The sequence below is a fragment of the Chlorocebus sabaeus genome, chromosome 16, assembly GCF_047675955.1.
Source record: "Chlorocebus sabaeus isolate Y175 chromosome 16, mChlSab1.0.hap1, whole genome shotgun sequence".
NCBI classification, from domain to species: Eukaryota; Metazoa; Chordata; class Mammalia; order Primates; family Cercopithecidae; genus Chlorocebus; species Chlorocebus sabaeus.
In genome coordinates, this window is record NC_132919.1 from 72,395,852 (window position 1) to 72,420,867 (window position 25,016).

The window sequence follows — 25,016 nt, forward strand, 5'->3', positions numbered from 1 at the left end:
AATACACAATATTAGACTTAATAAAAGGATTGGCTGGGCACAGTGGCTCATGCCTGTAATCCCAGCACTTTGGGAAACTGGCGTGGGAGGATCGCTTGAGGCCAGGAGTTCGAGACCAGCCTGGGCAACATAGCAAAACCTGGTCTCTATTTAAAAGAATAATAATAATAAAAAGATTTACGTCCCTGCTGTTCGTTTTTTTTTGTTTTTTTGTTTTTTTGTTTTTGTTTTTCTGGCCTCCAGTACCTCCTCCCAGTTCTGCCCTCTGCTATACTTTTCTTTTTTTTTTTTTTTTTTTTTGATATGGAGTCTTGCTGTGTTGCCCAGGCTGGATGCTCTCAGCTCACTGCCACCTCCGCCTCCTGGATTCAAGCAGTTCTCCTGCCTCAGCCTCCCGACTAGTTTAGATTACAGGCACCTACCACCACGCCCAGCTAATTTTTGTATTTTTAGTAGAGATGGGGTTTCACTAAGTTGGCAAGGCTGGTCTCAAACTCCTGACCTTGTGATCCGCCTACCTTGTCCTCCCAAAGTGTTAGGATTACAGGTGTGAGCCACTCTGCCCAGCCCTGCTATCCTTTTTAAATCTCTCTTCATTGGGCTTTAGTGGACAGTTTGTAAGGTAATCTTAGAATGTAGAATTGCTATTATCTGAAATTTGAAAAACTATCCTTAAACATTAATAATTCTCTGAGAGACAGAATTCTCTCTCTTCCTTTTTTTTTTTTTTTCCCCCCCGAGATGGAGTCTTGCTCTGTTGCCAGGCTGGAGTGCAGTGACGCAATCTCAGCTCACTGCAACCTCCTACTCCCTGGTTCAAGCAATTCTCCTGCCTCAGCCTTCTGAGTAGCTGGGATTACTACAGGCACACTCCACCATGCCTAGCTAATTTTTGTATTTTTAGTAGAGACGGAGTTTCACCATGTTGGCCAGGCTGGTCTCGATCTCCTGACCACGTGATTTGCCCACCTCGGCCTCCTAAAGTGCTGGGATTACAGACGTGAGCCATCACGCCCAGCCCAGAATTCTTTTTAATATTGTATTGTAATAAAATTTGTGCTGATTCTTAAGTTGAAAATAACAAAGACTTCTCGGTATTTTAGTAAGGAGATTTCTGCTTACATTTTGCTATGAGCTTCTTTTTTAGGGAGTTTCTGGGTTTATTTAAGAAGGAGAAGAGGAAGTTGCTTATGATCTATTTCAGCATTATGCTACAGAAAGTTTTTGGTTTATTTGTTTGTTTTTTTGACATGGAGTTTGACTCTTTTTGCCCAGGCTGAAGTACAGTGGCACGATCGCGGCTCACTGTAACCTCCGCCTCCCTGGTTCAAGCGATTCTCTTGTCGTAGCCTCCCAAGTAGCTGGAATTACAGGCGTGCACCACCACGCCTGGCTAATGTTGTATTTTTAGTAGAGACAGGGTTTCTCCATGTTGGTCAGGCTGGTGTCGAACTCCCCACCTTGGGTGATCTGCGCGCCTCAACCTCCCAGAGTGCTGGGATTACAGGTGTGAGCCACTGTGCCCAGCCTGTTTTGTTTTTTTAATTGTGGTAAAACGTTGATAACAAAATTTAGTGGCACAGAACACTTTTAAGGTTAAGGGCTTTCCAAGGACTTGGCTTAATGTGGAATTCTGATAGTCTTAGACTATTGTTGAGGATTCTTACCACATCCTATCAAAGATGCAGACCAGCTTCTCGTGTTCTTTAGGCATACTCCAAAAACTCAACCTGCCTTCCTTCTTATCCACTAAAATCTACTCTTTCTCATGGAATTCTTAACTCCAACGAACATAAAAGTAGACAGCATGGTATAATGAAACTCCTGTTACTCCACTTCAATTAATTGTCAACATTTTGCCAATAAAGCTATCTTAGGAATTTTTTAATATATGGCTTGAGGGCAGGAATTTTACTTTCTTCAAATATGAGGTTTCTTAACATCATTTACTAAATAATTCATTCTTTTGCTACTAATTTGAAAAGTCAACTCTCCTATGTATTAAATTCCTACATGTATTTGGGGCCTTTCTGGATACTTCTGTTTTGTTCCATCAATTTTTTTGTTTCTTTATAATTACCATATTGTTTGGAATTCAGTAATTTTTGTACATTTTAATAAGCACCTCGGCAGGGCACAGTAGATCACGCCTGTAATCTCAGCACTTTGGCAGGCCAAGACGGGCAGATCACGAGGTCATAAGTTCAAGACCAGCCTGGCCAACATGGTGAAACCCCGTCTCTATTAAAAATATAAAAATTAGTCAGGTGTGGTGGCACATGCCTGTAATCCCAGCTACTCAGGAGGCTGAGGCAGGAGAATCGCTTGAACCCCAGAAGCAGAGGTTGCAGTGAGCCAAAGTAGCACTACTGCACTCCAGCCTAGGTGACAGAGTGAGACATTGTCTCAGGGGCTGGGGGGAAGCACCTCCTCTTCGTCTTTTTTAATAAGTTCTTGGTGGTTTTCACACATTTTTCATCCATATCAACTTCAGACTCAATTTTTTTCATTAAGCAAAAAAGAGACCTGTTTGGATTGAATTCATATATTGGACATTTAATCAGGAAATTAAATTATATTGGGAAGTATTGGTATCTTCTAAGATACTAAATTATGCTATCCAAGAACATCTTATGTTTTATTAATTATTCTTGTCTTCATTTTCTTTTAAATGAGATGGAGTCTCGCTCTGTCTCCTGGGCTGGAGCGCTGTGGTGCGATCTCCGCTCACTGCAACCTCTGCCTCCCAGATTCAAGTGCTTCTCATTCCTCAGCCTCCTGAGTAGCTGGGATTACAGGCGCCCACCACTATGCCCGGCTAATTTTTTGCATTTTTAGTAGAGACGGGCTTTTGCCATGTTGGCCAGTCTGGTCTCGAACTCCTGACCTCAGGTGATCCACCCTCCTCCGCCTCCCAAAGTGCTTCGATTACAGGCGTGAGCCACCATGCCCAGCCGTCCCATACTTCTTAAACTTCAGTTTATTAATTTACATCAGTCCGAATTTATGGCTTCCCTTTTTTTTTTTTTTTGTTTTTTTTTTTGTTTTTTGTTTTTTGTTTTTTGTTTTTTTTGATACAGAGTCTCGCTCTGTCGCCCGGGCTGGAGTACAGTGGCCGGATCTCAGCTCACTGCAAGCTCCGCCTCCCGGGTTCACGCCATTCTCCTACCTCAGCCTCCCGAGTAGCTGGGACTACAGGCGCCCGCCACCTCGCCCGGCTAGTTTTTTCTACTTTTTAGTAGAGACGGGGTTTCACCGTGTTAGCCAGGATGGTCTCGATCTCCTGACCTCGTGATCCGCACGTCTCGGCCTCCCAAAGTGCTGGGATTACAGGCTTGAGCCACTGCGCCCGGCCCCCTTTTTTATTTAGTAAATTATAATTCATTACTCTCGTTTGTTTTCATATTCAGGTTGTCCCAGATTTGGCCAATGGGAGCCCCTTCAAGCTGGTTACTATGACTTTTTGACGTGTCCCCATCATTCTTTGAGCATTCACTTGCTTTCTATCACAAGGTGTTCCAGGCTCCTCTTACATTTTCTCTGCCCTGTTTCTCCAAGGAGCCCTGATTCCTTCTACTAGAAAGAAATGTTTAGAAGCCAGTATCTGGGAGTTAAATACCATTGACATTGGGGGGTTACTGCTCCAGGCCCCCTTGGTAGGCAGAGCTTGGGGGGGAGAAAAAAAATATATGTGTGTTTGTGTGTGTGTGTATGTATGTATGTACATGAACACACGTGCATGTATGTACACAATTTACACTTATGTTTATATCTGTATATGTTGAGAACTATGTTTCTGTTAATATACTGATATTTCCAATTCCAATCCAACACTGCGTAATTTAGCCCAGTTTTCTCCCTTTCCAGATTCACAACTCCCTTTGTAACAGAAACCTGGCTTCTGTTATGGTTAATGTTTTTTTGTTTTTAGAGATAGGATCTTGCTCTGTTGCCCGGGCTAGACTGCAATGGCATGATTACAGCTCCCTGTAACCTTGAACTCTAGGGTTCAAGTGATCCACCTTGGCCTTCCCAAAAGCTGGGATTACAGGAATGAGCCACCTTGCCCATCTTTGTTATGGTTAATGTATTTTATTACTCAGTTCCCCTGATTTTAACCAATTTCACTCTACAGTTGTGCACGCGCTCTCTTTCTCTCTCAAAGATGCCCTCTTCACTTCACTGGGTTCGGGCACTTCATGCCTGCCACCCTCCTCCTGTTGCACTGACAAAATCCTGCTTGGGTTCTAAAACCCACACTAGGTTTGTCCTCTGTGTGGATGCCCTTCTCACCTTACTTTGTTTCTGATACTCTACCCAAGGCTGCCCATTCACCCTGCTTGTGTCCCAGTATCTCCTGCTAGGTCACCCTTCTCAAGGGTCCTCTCCTCACTCTGCTTGGACTCTGATGTATTGTTCAAGCTTCTGCCCCCAACTTCTAACCTGGCATTGACACCTACCTTGCTGTGCCCCTCCTAATGGCTTTAGGACTGACTCTTTTCAACAAGGGAAGGGAAGAGGAAGAAAACATGTACCTATATAGTATATGTTTTAAAGACATGTACTGTATATATACATTATTTAAACTTTGCCCATTAATCTTCTTCCCTCCTGAGGTAGTTTGTGAAAACCTTACTGTAGTTTGTGAAAGCCTACTGCTTTCATTAAGCACATGAAAAGATGCTCAACATCATTAGCCATCAGGGAAATGCCAAGAATAACAACCACTTTGCATTCCCTAGGATGGCTGTAATCAAAAAGTATTGTCAAGGATGTGGAGGCCGAGGCAGGTGGATCAGCTGAGGTCAGGAGTTCAAGACCATCCTGACCAACATAGTGAAATCCTGTCTCTACTAAAAATACACAGATTAGCCAGGTGTAGTAGTGTACACTTATAATCCCAGCTACTTGGGAGGCTGAGGGAGGCAGGAGAATCGTTGGAAACAGGGAGGTAGAGGTTGCAGTGAGCTGAGATCGTGCCACTGCACTCCAGCCTGGGCAACAGAGTGAGACTCCATCTCAAAAAAAAAAAAAAAAAAAAAAGGATATGGAGAAATTAAAACCCTTACAAATTGCTAGTGAAACTGTACACTACAGTGTACACTGGTACAGCCACTGTGGAAAACAGCTTGGCAGTTTCTAAAATCTCTAAACATAGAAGTACCACATAATTGGCTGGGCATGGTGGCTCACACCTATAATCCTAGCACTTTGGGAGGCCGAGGCGGGTGCATCACTAGAGGTCGGGAGTTCCAGATCAGCCTGGCTAACATGGTGAAACCCTGTCTCTACTAATTATACAAAATTAGCTGGGTGTGGTGCCTCGCGTCTGTAATCCCAGGTACTCGGGAAGCTGAGGCAGGAGAATCACTTGAATCTGGGAGGCGGAGGTTGCAGTGAACCAGGATGGTGCCACTACACTCCAGCCTGGATGACAGAGTGAGACTCGGTCTCCCAAAAAAGGAAAAAAAAAAAAAAAAGCAATGAAATACCACATAACCTAGCTATATCCAAGAGAACTGAAAATATATTCACACAAAAACTTGGAATGCTTATAGCAGCATTATTTGTAATAGCCAAAAAGTCAAAACAACCCAATTGTCCATTAACTGGAGAATGAATACAGTAGAATATTATTCAGCCGTAAAAAGGAATGAAGTATGAATATGTGCAACAACATGGATATATTCTTTAAAATGTGCTAAGTGAAAGCCAACACAAAAGTCTTCATTACAGTGTTACTCCATTTATATGAAATGTGTGGAATAGGCAAATCCATAGAGAAAGAATGTTGATTAGTGGTTGCCAGGGGCTTGGGTGAGGGAGGGATAGAGAGCGACTGCTAATGGGTACAGGGAATCTTTTGAGATTGTTGAAATGTTCTGGAATTACATAGTAGTGATGGTTGCACAACACTATGAATATACTAAAAAAAATCAATTATGCACTTTAAAGTGTGTATTTTAAAAGGTAAATTTTGGGCTGGGCACCATGGCTCATGCCTGTAATCCCAGCACTTTGGGAGGCCAAGGCAGGCGGATCACCTGAGGTCAGGAGTTGGAGACCCGCCTGACTAACATGGAGAAACCCCATCTCTACTAGAAATACAAAACTAGCCAGGTGTGGTGGCCCACGCCTATAATCCCAGCTACTCAGGAAGCTGAGACAGGAGAATCGCTTGAACCCGGAGGCGGAGGTTGCTGTGAGCCGAGATTGTGCCATTGCACTCCAGCCTGGGCAACAAGAGCAAAACTCAGTCTCAAAAAATAAATAAATGTTTGTTATGAAGGAAAAAAATAATTGCTGTAGTAGCTAAAACCCTGGCAGCCTACCCCATCAATTATTTTATTTTGGTTTCTAAAGATAATTATCTCGGCTGGGCGAGGTGGCTCACACCTATAATCCCAGCACTTTGGGAGGCCGAAGCCGGCAGATCACTTGAGGTGAGGAGTTTGAGACTATCCTGGCCAACATGGCAAAACCCTGTCTGTACTAAAAATTCAAAAATTAGCTAGCGTGGTGGCAGATGCCTGTAATTCCAGCTATTTGGGAGGCTGAGGCAAGAGAATCACGTGAATCAGGGAGGTGGAGGTTGTGGTGAGCCGAGATCCCACCATTGCACCCCAGCCTGGGCAACAGAGTGAGACTGCATCTCAGAAAAAATACAAAAAAAAAAAAAAAGGCCGGGCGTCGTGGCTTACGCTTGTAACCCCAATACTTTGAGAGGCCAAGGCAGGTGGATCACGAGGTCAGGAGTTTGCGACCATCCTGACCGACATGCCCGTCTCTACTAAAAGTAATAAAATTAGCCAGGCATTGTGGCATGTGCTTGTAATTCTAGCTACTCAGGAGGCTGAGAAAGGAGAATTGCTTGAATCTGGGAGACGGACGTTGCAGTGAGCTGAGTCGCGCCACTGCAGTCCAGCCTGGGCAACAGGATGCGCCTCCGTCTCCAAAAAAAAAAAAAAAAAGTGACTGTCTTCATTATCAATTACATAGAATAAATAGCATTTAGGCCAGGCGTGGTGGCTCATGCCTGTAATCCCAGCACTTTGGGAGGCCGAAGCGGGCAGATCACCAGGTCAGGAGATTGAGACCATCCTGGCTAACACGGTGAAACCCCGTCTCTACTAAAAAATACAAAAAAAAAATTAACCACGTGTGGTGACGGGCGCCTGTAGTCACAGCAACTCAGGAGGCTGAGGCAGGAGAATGACGTGAACTCGGGAGGTGGAGCTTGTAGTGAGCCTAGCTCCTGCCACTGCACTCCAGCCCTGGCAACAGAGTGAGACTCCGTCTCAAAAAAAAAAAAAAAAACCATACAATTTAAAGGGTGCTAAATAATAGCAAATACTTAGACATACTAGATGTGGAGTGGTAGAAGGGATGAAGCTTATATCCATCTTATTAGGGAGCCAGATTAGAACTGGAAAGACCAAAAAGTAGTAAGAACTACTTTTTTTTTTTTTGAGATGGAATCTAGGTCTGTTGCCCAGGCTGGAGTGCAGTGGCACAATCTCAGCTCACTGCAACCTCTGTCTCCTGGGTTCAAGCGATTCTCCTGCCTCAGCCTCCTGATAGCTGCGATTACAGGCACCTGCCACCACACCCAGCTAATTTTCGTATGTTTCGTATAGATGGGTTTCACTGTGTTGGCCAGGCTGGTCTCAAACTCCTGACCTCATGATCCGCCTGCCTCGGTCTTCCAAAGTGCTGGGATTACGGGTGTAAGCCACCACACCCGGTCAGTTCTTACTACTTTAATAGAGGAACACAGTGATTATATTTGTCTTCTCCTTTTAATTTTTTAAATGCTCTAAAATGTTCAAATCCAGGTGAAAAGCTAACTCAATGGCAGCTTAATACTTAGAACCCCTTCAGGACATGCTAAGAACAGAATTAGGATTGTTGAGATGTGTGTTTAATAGTATCTCCTAGGTCTGCCCACATCTGACTACCTACCTGATGTTTCACATCTGTCCGTTGTGCTTTATTTTATAGAGAACAGGTTACTAAAGTCTAATTAGGATCATTGCTTGTAAAGCCTCTCACCTATGACTACTGCCACCCCTATATAATATTTATAAAAATTGCTCAGGAGTTAGTGATGTTTTGGCAAACCTAAGAAACTTAGATTATGAAACTCCTCATAAAAGTATAGTTTAGTAGCCGGGCGCGGTGGCTCAAGCCTGTAATCCCAGCAATTTGGGAGGCCGAGACGGGCGGATCACGAGGTCAGGAGATCGAGATCATCCTGGCTAACACGGTGAAACCCCGTCTCTACTAAGAAATACAAAAAACTAGCCGGGCGAGGTGGCGGGCGCCTGTAGTCCCAGCTACTCGGGAGGCTGAGGCAGAAGAATGGCGTAAACCCGGGAGGCGGAGCTTGCAGTGAGCTGAGATCTGGCCACTGCACTCCAGCCTGGGTGACAGAGCGAGACTCCGCCTCAAAAAAAAAAAAAAAAAAAAAGTATAGTTTAGTGAATGACAGGAAAAAGCAGCATTTCGTCAATGCAATGTTTTTGTTACATTAGATATATTTTTTGTTTTGGAAATTGAGTTACCTAGATTGGAAGTATATATGTTTATTTGGGAGTGGAGTTGGATAATCAATATTGAAGAAGATAGAAAATTTGTTAAGGAGAAGCATCAGAGTGGTAGCAAGTTTGTCTCAAGGGAAGAAGAAAGGCATACTACCTTTCCTGGTTATTTGATACTCTCTCCCTTACCTGCCACTTAGAAACTGAAAAGGGGGGAAAAAAAAAAGAGCCTTAATAGAGAATCTAGGTAAGACTTGGAAACAAAGAGATGAAAAATAAGAAAAAATCAGAAATGGTTAAAAGGACAGTAAAGTGTAATGAAAGAAGGGAAAATAATATGACAGGTAAGGAGAAGATAAAATATTGCAGCAGCTAAATTTAAAAGCCGAAGGTTTTGTTACTGAGCAAAAGAGGCTTGGTGCTTGATGTACTCAAAACTAATACTGTGACACAGGAGGTTTTGTTTTTTGTTTGTTTTTTAGAAACGGGCCTACTCTGTCATCCAGGCTAGAGTGCAGTGGCATAATCAAAGCTCACTGCAACCTCATACTCCTGGGTTCAAGTGATTCTCCCGCCTTGGCCTCTGGAGTAGCTGGGGCTACATATACATGCATGCCACCATGCACAGCTAATTTTTTGTGTTTTGTTTTTTCTTTAATTTTTGAGAGGGAGTCTTGCTCTGTTGCACAGGCTGGAGTGCAGTGGCGTGATCTCAGTTCACTGCAACCTCTGCCCTCTGGGTTCAAGCAATTCTCCTGCCTCAGCCTCCCAAGTAACTAAGATTACAGGCATGTGCCACCACGCTTGGCTAATTTTTATATTTTAGTAGAGACTGGGTTTCACCATGTTGATTGGGCGCATCTTGAACTCCTGACCTCAAGTGATCCATCCACCTTGGCCTCCCAAAGTGATGGGATTACGGGCTTGAGCCACCACTCCCGGCCTAATTTTTGTGTTTTTTGTAGAGGCAGGATCTCACCATGTTGCCCAGGCTGGTCTCAACCTCCAGGGCTCAAGTAATCCTCCTTGCCTTAGCCTCCCAAAGTGCTGGGGGTTATAGACATGAGCCACTGTGCCTAGCCAACACTGAGTTTTTGAGTAAAGGAAAGATTTTTATTGCAAGTCGACTAACTTGTAGACAGGAGTCCAGCTCAAATCTGGTGCCCTGTGCTGGCTTTAATGCACTAATTTTAATAGAAAAGGTTTAGGGGATGAATTCTTAGATCAGCGGGTAACTGGCGGAAGGAAAGGGGAGGTCTGGAAAGTCTTCAGGCATGCATGGCTGTCTCTTCATGCTACCTCATGGATTGCATGTGCAAATTCAGGGGGAATTAGTATGAAACGTAATGGAAATTCCAGCTGTGACATCAGCAAACGGGTTCTATGCAGACTTCAGTTGGGCACATTGGTTCCAGCTGATGTCATCCAGTTTTGTGATCTTACAAGCAGAAGGAGTTTCAGAAAATTGTTTCTTTTCTTTTCTTTTCTTTTCTTTTCTTTTTTATTTGGAGACAGGGTCTCATTCCATCACTGGAGTGCAGTGGGGCGATCTCAGCTCACTGCAACCTCTGTTTCCTTGATTCAAACAATCCTTCCAGCCTCAGCCTCCCGAGTAGCCGAGGCTGCAGGCACACGCCACCACACCCAGGTAGTTTGTATTTTCTGTAGAGACAGACAGCCTGTTGCCCAGGCTGATCTTGAACTCATGGGCTCAATCTCAATCTGTCTGCTCTCTTCAGCCTCCCAAAATGCTGGGATTACAGGTGTGAGGCACCATGCCTGGCCTAAAGTGTTTTTTGTTTGTTTGTTTGTTTTTTTGAGATGGAGTCTCGCTCTGTCACCCAGGCTGGAGTGCAGTGGCGTGATCTCGGCTGACTGCAAACTACTGACACCATCTACAAAAGACTTAAAAATTAGACATGTTTGGTGGCATACACTGGTAGTCCTAGCTCTTCAGGAGGCTGAGGCAAGAGTGCCACTGCACTCCAGCCTGGGTGACAGAGTGAGATCCTGTCTCTTAAAAAAATTAAGGCCAGGCTCAGTGGCTCACACCTGTAATCCTAGCTCCTCAGGAGGCTGAGGCAAGAGTGCCACTGCACTCCAGCCTGGGCGACAGAGTGAGATCTTGTCTCTTAAAAAAATAAGTAAGACCGGGCTCAGTGGCTCACACTTGTATTCCTAGCACTTTGGGAAGCAAGGCTGGTGAATCACCTGAAGTCAAGAGTTTGAGACCAGCCTGGCCAACATGGTGAAACCTCGTGTCTACTAAAAATTAGCTGGGCGTGGTGGCGTGCGCCTGTAAATCCCAGCTACTCGGGAGACTGAGGCAGGAGAATTACATGAACCCAGGAGGCTAAGGTTACAGTGAGCTGAGATTGCACCATTGCACTCCAGCCTGGGCAATAGATAGATTAATTAATTAATTTAATTAATTAAAATAAAAATAATAGCAGGTACAGACCTTGACAAGAAGGAAGAGAAATCTCAACATGTATAGAAGTATAAGTCCTAGTTTAAGTAGTCCTTCAAAAATAGATCTTATTCCTGATGGGATCTATGAAAACAAGCTTTTAAATATATATATCCAGGTTTGTTAGAGGACACTGTTAGAGGTAATTCAGAACTCAGTCTGAATTACAGACAATAACTCAAAAACAGTGGTCGGGGTTGGAATATGATACAAGGTATATTATAGTTTTCTTTTGAAGCATATTATTTTTCTCTTTAGTCCCCTATTTCTATCAAAGACAAATTGTAGTAATCAATTTGTGTGCAAAGTAACTTTTAGTCTTATTGTATGTGGCCTGATTATTTGCATAAAGTGCAACAAGAATAGTGATTGGCCATATAGACCCTTTTATTAAAAAAATGGCTTTGCTGGAACTTTTTAATAAGGAATCCTAGACTTTTAAAAGCCTCAAGGCTATGCCTATAATACTTGTATGAATGGGTATATTCCTCTCTACCTTTTAAAAAAAAATTTATTGTATTAAATTTTTTAAAAATGTTTTATATCCCACCCTTCCAATAGAAACCTATCTTTTTTTTTTTTCTTTTTTCTTTTTTTAAGAGACAGAGTCTGTTGCCCAGGCTTTTTCTTTTTTTAAGAGACAGAGTCTGTTGCCCAGGCCAAAGCATAGTGGGGTGATCACAGTTCCCTGCAACCATTAACTCCTGAGCTCAAGTGATCCTCCTGTCTTAGTCCCCTGGATAGCTAGGACTACAGGCATGCACCACAATCCTCAGCTAAATTTTTTCATTTTTACAGAGTCAGGGTCTCACTGTGTTGCCCATACTGGCCTCAAACTCCTGGCCATGGGCCAGGTGTGGTGACACACGCCTGTAATGCCTGCACTTTGGCGAGACCAGCCTGGGCAACATTGTAAAACCCTGTCTTTACAAAAAAGAAAAAAAAAAAAAAAGATCAAACTTTTGACCTCAAGTGATCCTCCTGCCTTGGCCTCCCAGAGTGCTAGGATTATATATAGGCATGAGCCACATGCCTGGCCTAGGCTTTCCCTAAACTTAGAATACAGTTGAAATCATTTATTATGTCCACAAAGCCTTTTAACCTTTTTTTTTTTTTTTAATGGTGTCTTACTCTGTCACTCAGGTTGGAGGGCAGTGGAGCAGTCTCAGCCCACTGCAACTTTTGCCTTCCAGGTTCTAACGATTCTCCTGCCTCAGCCTCCCAAGTAGCTAGGATTACAGGCACACACCACCATGCCTGGCTAATTTTTGTATTATTAGTAGAGATGGAGTTTCACCATGTTGGCCAGGCTAGTCTTTAGACTCCTGACCTCAGGTGATCCACCCACCTTGGCCTCCCAAAGTGCTGGGGATTACAAGTGTGAGCCACCGCGCCCAGTCTTTTTTTTTTTTTTTTTTAAATCATATTTTGACCCTTGACTAACAACTTTGCTCAATATCCTCATCTATAAGATGAGAATGCTAATAGTACCGATCTTATAGAATTGTTTTTTAAGGAGTCATTGGATTAGTATGTAAATTTACGCACTTAGAATGACGCCTGGTACATAATTAAGAACTCAGTATAGGGTTGTGCTGCTGCTGCAGTCCAACTTCACTGTCTCTTCTGATCTTCAAGCAGGCCTTTGTCATACACCTACTATTTCGTCTACTGGAATGCTCTTCTCCCCAGATCTTGGCAATCTGTTTTCCTTTGATCATTTAGATTCTAAATCAAATACCTACTCCTAGGGGAGGCTTTCCTTGACCACTCTTCTATTACATTACTCAGCTTTGTTATAGTACTCATCGCTAATTGAAATTTTCACATATATTTTACTTATTTTATATCTACCTCCAGCCCCTATGCCATGAGCTACTTAACAGTAGGGACTTAAGTGCCTGTAGGTGGCAGGTGGTAAAAATGTTTTTTGAATGAAACTCAACAACCTCCAAATCAGATGCTTTTCTTTCATTTCAGGCAAGCTGAAAAATTATAACCACAGTTTCAGAGATTGCTCATCATTTTAACTAGATGTTTCCCCCCTTTCTATCCATGTATCAGGTTCTCCTTAGAGAAGGCAGATTCTCTAGACATTATTCACTATAATTGTTCTCTGGGCTTTTATTCAGGGGTTTTCCTGTCCCTTGCTGGTGTCTTGCTGAGATTGCAGGATATAGGTCAGTTATATTTGCTTTCCATGTTGCTCCTTGCTTAACCCTTCCAGCTTATTTAACTTATTATCTGTTTTAAATAGTCCCTTACATGGGCCTCTATAGTTGGAGAGAAATCAAAATATCAGAAATCTGTTAGAGGAAGTAAATGTGTAAGAAAACATAAGGAAAGATTCTTGAAACCAGTTCAGTTGCTATTAATAGTTTTTCTGACATCATGCAAATATTTCAATCACCAAAAGCACTTTCTGCTTCAAAACTGAAAATATTTAAAAATAGTGTGATACTGGCATAAAGCGGACAAAGACCAATGGAATAAAATAGAGAGCTCAGAAATAAACCTTCGCATATATGGTCAAATGATTTTTGACAAAGATGCCAGGACCATTCAGTGGGGAAAAGTATAGTCTTTTCAATAAATGGTCTTGCAAAGACCTGTATCTGAGAACTAAAATTATAAAATCTTTGGAAGAAAGCAGAACAACTTCATGACATTGAGTTTAACAGTGATTTATTGGATTTGACACCAAAAGTTGAGGAAACGAAAGAAAAAATAGATAAAGTGGATAACATCAAAATTTAAAACTTTTGTTTTAAAGCTGGGTGTGTGTTAGTGAGGTGCCTGTAATCCCAGCTGCTCTGGAGGCTAAGGCAGGCAAATCGTGTGAACCCAGGAGGCTGAGGTTGCAGTGAGCCGAGATTGTGCCACTGCACTCCAGCCTGGGCGACAGAGCGAAACTCCATCTTAAAAAAAAGAAAAAAGAACTCACTCTGTCACCCAGGCTGGAGTGCAGTGCTGTGATTGTAGCTTATTGCAGCCTCAAACTGAACACAATGGATCCTCCTGCATCAGTTTCCTAAGTAGCTGGAACTACAGGCATATACCAGCATGCCTGGCTACTTTGTTTTTTGAGACAGAGTCTCACTCTTGTCTCCCAGGCTGGAGTACAAGGGCATGATCTCAGCTCACTGCAACCTCCATGTCCCAGGTTCAAGTGAATCTTCTGTCTCAGCCTCCCGAGTAGCTGGGATTACAGACTCTCCCACTACCACGTGTGGCTAATTTTGTATTTTTAGTAGAGACGGAGTTTCACCATGTTGGTCAGGCTGGTCTTGAACTCCTGACCTCAGATGACCCACCCACCTCAGCCTCCCAAAGTGCTGGGATTACAGCTGTGAGCCACTGTTCCCAGCTTAATTTTTAAAATTTTTGTAGAGACAGAGTCTCACTGTATTTTCCAGGCTGGTCTCAAACTCTTGGCCTCAAGTTATCCTCCTGCCCTTGCATCTCAAAATGGTGGAATTACAGGCTTTAGCCATCATGCCTAGCCAAAGCTATGTTTTTTATTTTCTTTTTTAAAACAGGGAGCCTCACTGTGTTGCCCAGGCTGGTCTTGAACTCCTGGCCTCTAGCAGTTTTCCAAAGAGGTGGGATTATAGGCATGAGCCACCTTGCCTGATCTCCCATTCACTTTTATTTCCAGGATTCCCTGACCTATTTTCACAGGTAGCTTATGGTGTGGTTTATCAGGCTTTAAGCAAATTAACTTACTGGTCTACTTCAAAATAAGTATTTATTTACCTTCTATAAGACTGAGAAAAATTCTAGACAGTAAATATTTTCTAACATTGCTGTGTTAAGAGTTTTGTAATTTATTAAATTAGAATGAAATATGTAGAGATCTTTTTTTAATTTATATTTTATTTTGTTTCTGGGTTTCTTTTTTTTCTAGACATTTAACATTTTTCATTGCTGCTTTTTAGGCTTTATTAAATTATCTTTTTTCCTTCATGACTGTAAAATACTTCATTAAGATCCCTCCCATCAGGGGCTGGGTATGGTGGCTCTCGCCTGTAATCCCAGCACTTTGGGAGGCTGAGATAGGGCGGATCACCTGACATCAGGAGTTTGAGACCAGCCTGCCCAACATGGTGAAGCCCCATCTCTACTAAAAATACAAAAATTAGCCGGGCGTGGTGGCAGGCACCTGTAATCCCAGCTAGTTGGTAGGCTGAGGCACGACAATCACTTGAACCGAGATCATGCCACTGCACTCCAGCCTGGACAACCAGGTGAGACTCTGTCTCAAAAAACAAAACAAAACAAAAAAAAACAAAAAAGAACGACAACAACAACAAAAATTAGCTGAGCATGGTGGCATGCGCCTGTACTCCCAGCTATTTGGGAGGCGAGGTGGGAGAATCACCTGAGCCTGGGGGGATTGAGGCTGGAGTGAATGATGACTGCACCACTGCATTCCAACCTGGGCGACAGGAGTGAGACCTTGTTTCAAACAAAAATATCCTGCCCATCCAAGCATGGTAGCTCATACATACAATCCTAGCACTTTGGTAGTCTGAGGCAGGAGGATTGCTTGAGCTCAGGAGTTCAAAACCAGTCTGCGCAACATAGGGAGACCCTCATCTCTACAAAAAAATTTTAAAAATTACCTAGACTTGGTGGTGTGTGCCTCTTGTTCCAGCTACTCAGGAGGCTGAGGTGGGAGGATTGCTTGGGCCCAGGTCAAGGCTGCAGTGAGCTGTGATTGTGCCACTGCATTCCAGCCTGCGTGACAGAGTGAAACCCTGTCTCAAAACAAGACAAAACAAAAAAAAGATCCTTCCCCTAGCTTCTTTCTTTTGATAATTTTAGGTGGGAAGTGTTTTTTTTTTTTTTTTTTTGTATTTTAAAAAAACCAGCTAGAAATTATTTATTATCCTTTGGTGTAGGTAATTGAACTTGGTCAGCATCTGTATGTACATTATCAAGTAAAACATTTTTTCCCACTGTGTTTTATATGGGCAGTATTATCTTCACAGATTGCTCAAGCATTTTGTGTGTGTGTTCTAAAGAACTGCCTTTGTGTTTGTGTGTGTATATACATGTAGTCAGTTATTTCTGTGCTAAAATCAAGAGCAACTACTTTATGATACTGGCCGGATGCAGTAGTTCATACCTGTAATCCTTGCAATTTGGGAAGCTGATTGCTTGAGCCCAAGAGTTCGAGACCAACCTGGGCAACATGGTGAAACCCCGTCTCTACAAAAAATTAAAAATTAGCCAGGTATGGTGGCAGGCGCCTGTAGTCCTAGCTACTCAGGAGCCTGACATGGGAAGATCACCTGACCCCAGGAAGTCGAGGCTGGAGTGAGCAGTGGTTATGCCACTGCTCTCCAGCCTGGCTGACAGAGTGAGACCCTGTCTCAAAATAAATAAAGGTCAACTACTTTATCATACAATAAAAGTTGTCTTTCTCTCTTTTCTTTTTAGGATATTTTCTTTTCTAGATGTTGTTACCCTGTGCCGCTGTGCTCAGGTCTCCAGGGTAAGTATGGTTGACATAGTTATACGGGGACCCCTTCTTCGTACTGATAATAACAGTGTCTTTCATAGGCCACCTATTTAGGTGTTACTTGTATGTTTTCATGTTTTAAAGGATATTATTTCACCAATGACATACGCAAGCCCATGTAAATTTATGATGGGATTCTACTATATATACTGTCTCTGACTTTTTGTATCTCTTATTTGCATAATATAAACAGGAAACATTTTCGATGAAAAAGCAATAAACATGCATATTGAAAGTTTAGACTTGACTCAAAATTGTGATGAAATCTTGTTTTATTATGTTTCCCGAGTTCATTTATTTATTTATTTATTTATTTTTTTTTACACAAGGACAGTTTTTTTTTTTTTTTTTTTTGAGGTGGAGTCTCTCTCTGTCGCTCATCCTGGAGTGCAATGGTGCAATCTTGGCTCACTGCAAGCTCCACCTCCCAGGTTCATGCCATTCTCCTGCCTCAGCCTCCCATGCAGCTGGGACTACAGGCACCCACCACCACACCCGGCTAATTTTTTGTATTTTTAGTAGAGACAGGGTTTCACCATGTTAGCCAGGATGGTCTCAATCTCCTGACGTCGTGATCTGCCCACCTCAGCCTCCCAAAGTGCTGGGATTACAGGTGTGAGCCACAGCGCCTGGCCTACACAAGGACAATTTTAATCCTGCATTTTCCTGTAGTAACATCCATTGCTGGCTGTCTATGGATTGAAACTGCATTTGCTAAGAACTGTGAACATGAAGAAATTTTACATGAAGTCGCATGTTGATAGGCACACAGACATCTTCCAGCACCAACAGAATACATACATAACACATACCAGATAGTCTCGATGGATAAATTTGCTTCACCAGTAATTCTGTTTAGTAAGATTCAGTTAATGCAGAATCGGAGCTTGGAGTGAGCCGAGATTGTGCCACTGCACTCCAGCCTGGGCAACAGAGCGAGACTCTGTCTCAAAAAAAATAATAAAATACAAAGTTTCAGAGAAATGATAGTATCTTTTCTAAGTCCCAAATCACTGTATCACAGTTGTAAGTCCTACCAGGTGATAGGATATAGATAGCAAAGAAGTACTGAACTAAGGCCAGGCCTGGTGGCTCACACCTATAATCCCTTCACTTTGAGGGGCCAAGATGGGAGGATTGCTTGAGGCCAGGAGTTCAAGACTAGCCTGGGCAACATAGGGAGCCCTATCTCTACAGAAAATTTTAAAAATTAAGACTGGGTGCAGTGGCTCACGCCTGTAATACCAGCACTTTGGAAGGCCGAGGCGTGCGGATCACGAGGTCGGGAGATCAAGACCATCCTGCCTAACACAGTGAAACCCCATCTCTACTAAAAATACAAAAAATTAGCCAGGCTGGAGGCGTGTGCCTATAGTCCCAGCTACTTGGGAGGCTGAGACAGGAGAATGATGTGAACCCAGGAGGCGGAGCTTGCAGTGAGCCAAGATTGCACCTGCACTCCAGCCTGGGCGACAGAGCGAGACTCCGTCTCAAAAAAAAAAAAAAGCCAGGTGTGGTGATGCATGCCTGTGGTTGCAGCTACTTGGGAGGCTGAGGTGAGAGGATTACTTGAGTTGGGGAGGTCAAGGCTGCAAGTGACCCATGATTGAGCCACTGCACTCCATCCCAGGTGACCAAGTGATAACCTGTCTCAAGAAATACATATATTTATCTCTATATATAATCTATATATAGAAAAAGAGAGTGAGAATAGAGCAGTATTCAGAGTACTGTCCCCTTTGATGTTTGGTTTTACCTTCATATTTTTCCAGATAGAAGGATATTTTTTTTAAGGATCATATTTTTAAGGATAGAAGAAAGACTTGCTTTTCATCAACCAAACTTTTGTCTCATTTTGGTATTAGAAACTAGAATTTTCCAGTTAGAAAACACCTTGCGGCATGATACTTATCACAACCTGCCCTTTCCTTAACTTCTCTAATTTCAGTGTGTGTGGGCAGGGGGAGGGAGGGTTAGTCTTGTTTTTGTTTTTTGCCAAGGTCTTGCTCTGTCACCCAGGCTGGAGTACAATGGTGAGATCATGGCTCACTGCAGCCCTTACCTCCCAGGCTCACGCGATCCTCCCACCTCAGCCTCCCGAGTAGCTGGGACTGCAGGTGTGTGCCACTACGTCTGACTAATTTTTTAATTCCCCCCCCCTCCAAGATGTTTCGCTCTGTTGCCCAGGCTGGAATACAGTAGCACAATCTTGACTCAGTGCAACCTCCGCCTCCCAGGTTCAAGTGATTCTCCTGCCTTGGCCTCCTGAGTAGCTGAGATTATAGGCACATGCCACCACACCCGGCAAATTTTTGTACTTTTAGTAGAGATGGGGTTCCACCATGTTGGCCAGGCTGGTCTCAAACTCTTGACCTCAGGTGACCTGCCCACCTCGGCCTCCCAAAGTGCTGGGATTACAGACGTGAGCCACCACGCCTGGCTGACTTTTTAAATTTTTTTTATAGGGATCGGGTCTCGCTATATTGCCCAGGCTGGTCTGGAACTCCTGGGCTCAAGTGATCCTTCCACCTTGATCTCCCAATGTGATGGGAGTATAAATTTGAGTTACCATGCCTGGCCTAAGATCTTTTGTAGCTGCTAGTTTCTAGTACCCACTCATTTATGAGATTATCTAATTGGAGAATACAGTATGGGTCAGGAGTAAGATACATCATTTGGGAGTAAGTGGGTAGGGCCTGATAAATTTTTGGATCCATTTTAGTCATTAGTTGGTTGAATTGTGAACTTGAATATTGCTGCCTTTTCCCCTTAATTTTAGCTTCTGCTCATTCTGTCTCTTTTTCTTTAAAATAGGCCTGGAATGTTCTGGCTCTGGATGGCAGTAACTGGCAGCGAATTGACCTATTTGATTTCCAGAGGGATATTGAGGTATAATTATGTGGTGTGTGGCCCCAGTTTTCATGTTAGTAATTACAGCATGGAACAGATTAGCCCTGGCCATATTAATCTCATTTTCCTTAGAGAGAGGAAATACTATTTTCAGTGCATCTGAAGTTTACAGGAACCTCTAGAGTTCCCAAGAGTTTCTGCAGTTTTTGAGAATGAGCCAGATTATTTCACTGAAATAATACAATTACTTAGTATTAATAGGACTAAATAGGATTCTTTGGTTCTGAAATAGGACTAAAAGTTTGTTTTTGCAGTGGAAACATTGAATCTATGTTTGCTTATTTTAGTGAAGACATTTTATATTTGTTTACTGAAGAACAAAGAGAGTTATAACTTGTTAGGATGGCGTTTGTATATATATTTTTTTGAGATACATGTTTTGATTCTTGAGGAGCCAGTTTCTTGGAGGACAAAGGTTGAATAAAGCCAAAGCCATTTATTGAATTGTTTTTGCTACAGAGAGAGGTTTTTTCCTCCTCTCGCTTTTCCCCCCCATGTTTTATCTCTTAATATAGCCATCACCTATAAAATGGAGAATGGCTTACCCTTAAATTATTTTAAACTGAATTTGAACTCTGTAGTTCTTATCCTTCTCATCAGGAAGGTAGAAATAATAGCTTCTTCATGGCTTCTTGAGGATTAAAAAAGGTTTTTTGAGGGCACGTGAGATGGCTTTACACCTTTAATCCCAGCACTTTGGGAGGCCAAGGTGGGCGGATCACCTGAGGTCAGGAGTTTGAAACCAACCAAAGTGCTTTTAAAATAATACCCGTGGCCGGGCACGGTGGCTCAAGCCTGTAATCCCAGCACTTTGGGAGGCCGAGATGGGCGGATCACGAAGTCAGATCGAGACCATCCTGGCTAACACGGTGAAACTCCGTCTCTACTAAAAAATACAAAAAACTAGCCGGGCGAGGTGGCAGGCGCCTGTAGTCCCAGCTACTCGGGAGGCTGAGGCAGGAGAATGGTGTAAACCCGGGAGGCGGAGCTTGCAGTGAGCTGAGATCCGGCCACTGCACTCCAGCCTGGGTGACAGAGCGAGACTCCGTCTCAAAAAATAAATAAATAAAAAATAAAATAAAATAAAAGAATACCCACTAACATTACACTGGATTTTGTTTTTTGCAATTCTCTTTTTTTTTTTTTTTTTTTTTTCTTTTGAGACGGAGTCTCGCTCTGTCGCCCAGGCTAGAGTGCAGTGGCCGGATCTCAGCTCACTCCAAGCTCCTCCTTCCGGGTTCACGCCATTCTCCTGCCTCAGCCTCCCGAGTAGCTGGGACTACAGGCACCCGCCACCTCTCCCGGCTAGTTTTTTGTGTTTTTTTTTTAGTAGAGACGGGGTTTCACCATGTTAGCCAGGATGGTCTCGATCTCCTGACCTTGTGATCCGCCCGTCTCGGCTTCCCAAAGTGCTGGGATTACAGGCTTGAGCCACCGCACCCGGCCGTGTTTTTCACAATTCTCTAACCTTCATGGAGGTAAATAAAGCAACACCACCCACAAAATTCTTCAGCAAGCTTTTGTTTTTGTTTTTGAGACAGAGTCTCATTTTGTCACCCAGGCTGGAGTGCAGTGGTACAGTCTCAGCTCACTGCAACCTCTGCTTCCTGGATTCAAGCAATTCTCATGCCTCAGCCTCCCAAGTAGCTGGGACTACAGGCATGAGCCACCATGCCTGGCTAATTTTTGTATTTTTAGTAGAGACTGGGTTTTACCATGTTGGCCAGGCTTGTATCGAACTCCTGACCTCAAATGATCCGCCCGCCTCAGCCTCCCAAAGTGCTGGGATTATAGGCAGAATCCACTGTGCCTGGCCAGCTTTTGTTGTTGTTGTTGTTTTTGAGACGAGTTTCACTTTGTCGCCCAGGCTGGAGTGCAGTGGAGCGAGACCTGGGCTCACTACAAGCTCCATCTCCCGGGTTCATGCCATTCTCCTGCCTCAGCCTCCCAAGTAGTTGGAACTACAGGTGCCCACCACCACGCCCAGCTAATTTTTTGTATTTTTAGTAGAGGTGGAGTTTCACCGTGTTAGCCAGGATGGTGTTGATCTCCTGACCTTGTGATCCACCTGCCTCGGCCTCCCAAAGTGCTGGAATTACAGGTGTGAGCCACTGTGCCCAGCCCAAACAAAACAAAACTGGCCAGTTTTTGTTAAATGTTCATTGAGTCCCTACTATAAGCAGAGTACTATAATAAACATTTTGGAAAAGATACAAAAAAATAAATGTAGCTGCTGTACTTCAGTAGCTGTGGCTTAATCAGGAAAACTTTCCCAGGGTAAGTTACAATTTTCCTATTAAATTAATTAGGTCATAATAAAAGCATTTTCTCGTTGTTTATAAATCGTTAAAAATGAGGATGTGTTCTTTTCTAAAGTAGTGAGATGGGTTATCTTTTTGTTTGTCTGTCTGTTTTTACAGGGCCGAGTAGTGGAGAATATTTCAAAACGATGTGGGGGCTTTTTACGAAAGTTAAGTCTTCGTGGATGTCTTGGAGTGGGAGACAATGCATTAAGGTGAAAACATAACTGTTGATTAATCTTCTTGATGGAAGTGAAGAGCAGCACCATCTCACCCAGAAAAGGCTAAAATCGTTTTAAAATTACTAAGTTATTAAAAATGCAACCACACATACATTGCTTATAATCTGAAAATATCCAGTAATAAGAAATGTAGTTTTAACAATAAACAAGAACAAGTACTGCCTGAAAAAATCCCACATTCTCCATCATAAGTGTTTCTTTTGGAGCTTTGAATAAGTTTTTTTAAATTAATTATTTTTATTTTATATTTTGAGACAAGGTCTCACACTGTCACCCAGGCTGAAGTGCCCTGGCATAATGATGGCTCACTGGAGTGCCCTGGCATAATCATGGCTCACTGCAGTCTTGAACTGCTGGACTCAAGCAGTCCTCCCCCTCTTGAGTAGCTGTGACTAAAGACGTGTACCACCATGCCTGGCTAAGTTTTAAAATTTTTTTATAGAGTCAGCGTCTCATTTTGTTGTCCAGGCTGGTGTCGAACTCTTACACTCAAGCAGTCTTCTTGCCTCAGCCTCCCAAAGTGCTGAAATTACAGGCATGAGCCACTGCACCCAGCCTAGTTCTTTTTTAGGGTTATGGTTAACCCTAACCTGGGCAGTGGCCCCAGGACTTTGGGAGGCTAGGTGGGAGGATTACACTTGAGGCCAGGAGTATAAGACCAATCTAGGCAGCATGGCAAGGTGGAGTCTCTACAGAGCGGAGTCTCCCTCTGTAGCCCAGGCTGGAGTGCAGTGGCCGGATCTCAGCTCACTGCAAGCTCCGCCTCCCGGGTTTACGGCATTCTCCTGCCTCAGCCTCCCGAGTAGCTGGGACTACAGGCGCCCGCCACCTTGCCCAGCTAGTTTTTTTGTATTTTTTAGTAGAGACGGGGTTTCACCGTGTTAGCCAGGATGGTCTTGATCTCCTGACCTTCTGATCCGCCCGTCTCGGCCTCCCAAAGTGCTGGGATTACAGGCTTTAGCCACCGCGCCCGGCCTTAGAAAACTTTTTTTAATTAGCCAGGTTAGGTGACATATGCCTGTAAACCAAGCTACTAGGGAGACTGAGGTAGGAGGATCACTTGAGCCTGGGAGGTTGAGGCTACAGTGAGCTGTGATTGCGCCACTGTACTCCAGCCTGAGTGACAGAGGAAGACCCTGTCTCTAAAAATAAATAAATAAGCAATCATTTATTTTTTTAATTTAAAATAATTTTTAAAGTTATGTTTGAAGAATTTATAATTGAAAATTAATTTAAACCAGGTGTGATGGCCCAAGCCTGTAATCTTAGCACTTTGGGAGGCTGATGTAGGTGGATCACTTGAGATGAAGAGTTCAAGACCAGCCTAACCAACATGGTGAAACCTTGTCTCTACTAAAAATACAAAAACTTAGTCAGGCATGGTGGTGCGTGCCTGTCATCCCAGCTACTCAGGAGGCTGAGGCAGAAGAATCGCTTGAACCTGGGAGGTGGAGGCTGCAGTGGGCTGAGATGGCACCACTATACTCCAGCCTCGGCAACAGAGAGAGATTCTATCTCCAAAAAAAAAAAATCATGGCCAGGCTCAGTGGCTCACACCTGTAATCCCAGCATTTAGGGAGGCTGAGGTAGAAGGAATATGAAAAGGTGTATAAGGCAGGGTCTAGAAGGGTCCCAGGCACAGGAGCTTCTGTCCCTGTGGAATTGGGGTATATATACTACCCTTCTGGCATGTGGTTACATTCACCAACCCAGAAGCTCTCTGATCCCTATCATTTAGGGGTTTTTACAGAGGTTCCTTGATCATAGGCATGATTGAAGACCAAATATTATATTAGGTTTGTGCAAAAGTAATCACAGTTTTTGCCATTAACAATAATGGCAGTTACTGTTAATTAACAGTAATGGCAAAAACCGCGATTACTTTTCACCAAACCTGTAACAAAAGATACTATCACTCAGGAAATTACAAAGATTTTAGGGACTGGATGCCAAGAACCGAGGATGAAGACCAAATACATGTTTTTCCTTTATATCACAGTATCACAGGTATCAACAATCAATATTACCAATAATAATATATTTTATTGCTTTTTTAATGACTGGAATTTTGCTTATTTCATTTGAAACCTCTTACTTTCTTTCCTATAAAGAACCTTTGCACAAAACTGCAGGAACATTGAAGTACTGAATCTAAATGGGTGTACAAAGACAACAGACGCGTAAGTATTTTATGTTTTAGAAGGATAAGTCATAGCCCCTTATGTCTGGCTGATACTACCTTTAAATTCAGGCCACTAACTATATTTAGCAAATTTTATATTGGTTTCGTAGAGGAAAGATATTTTTAAAAGAGAAAGCAGCATCAAAGTAGAAATGGAATGAGAAACTTGTTTTGGAATTCTATCTTTGATATTTAAGGTGAAACTTTCAATAATTGTCAGTGTAGATACAGTAGGGATAGTAATAATACATATTACTGGGATTATTTATATTTCAAGATACTAGTAGCTACCAATTAAAAGCCACAGTAAACATAATTCTATGAAAAGATTAAAATCTTAAACAGAGGACTAAACAGCTTATGATAATCAGTCCTGAGAACAGTTATTAAATGAAAATGATTCACTAAACGTGCTGTGTCTCTGTTGGTCATGATCTGAAGGAAATTAAGCTTAATTCTTCATCCTCAAGAGGCTTACAGTCCCAGAAATTAGACCTAGAAGGTAGTTATTTATTAACTCTACTAATAAGTATTTCTTTTTTTTTTTTTTTCTGAGATGAAGTCTCGCTCTGTCGCCCAGGCTGGACTACAGTGGTGCAACCTTGGCTCACTGTAACCTCCGCCTCCTGAGTTAAAGCGATTCTCCTGCCTCAGCCTCCCAAGTAGCTGGGACTACAGGCACATTCCACCACGTCCGGCTAATTTTTTGTACTTTTAGTAGAGACGAGGTTTCACTGTGTTAGCCAGGATGGTCTCGATCTCCTGACCTCATGATCTGCCCGCCTCGGCCTCCAAAAGTGTTGGGATTACAGGCGTGAGCCACCGTGCCCGGCCTCTACTAATAA

The 25,016-nt window shown here is 43.0% G+C and overlaps 1 protein-coding gene across 4 annotated transcripts in view; it reads left to right on the forward strand.

The window, feature by feature from the left end:
• The window catches only part of FBXL20 (F-box and leucine rich repeat protein 20), a 156,049-nt gene that overhangs the window by 87,241 nt on the left and 43,792 nt on the right, over nucleotides 1–25,016 (forward strand). For 3 of the 4 annotated variants that reach the window (XM_008012873.3, XM_008012870.3, XM_008012871.3), the window contains exons 3-6: nucleotides 16,456–16,510; nucleotides 19,352–19,426; nucleotides 21,868–21,962; nucleotides 24,101–24,169. In XM_008012873.3, coding sequence (XP_008011064.1) covers nucleotides 16,456–16,510; nucleotides 19,352–19,426; nucleotides 21,868–21,962; nucleotides 24,101–24,169 — 294 coding nt within the window. The remainder of the gene's footprint in view (nucleotides 1–16,455; nucleotides 16,511–19,351; nucleotides 19,427–21,867; nucleotides 21,963–24,100; nucleotides 24,170–25,016) is intronic. The other variant, XM_008012872.3, reaches the window with a different exon arrangement.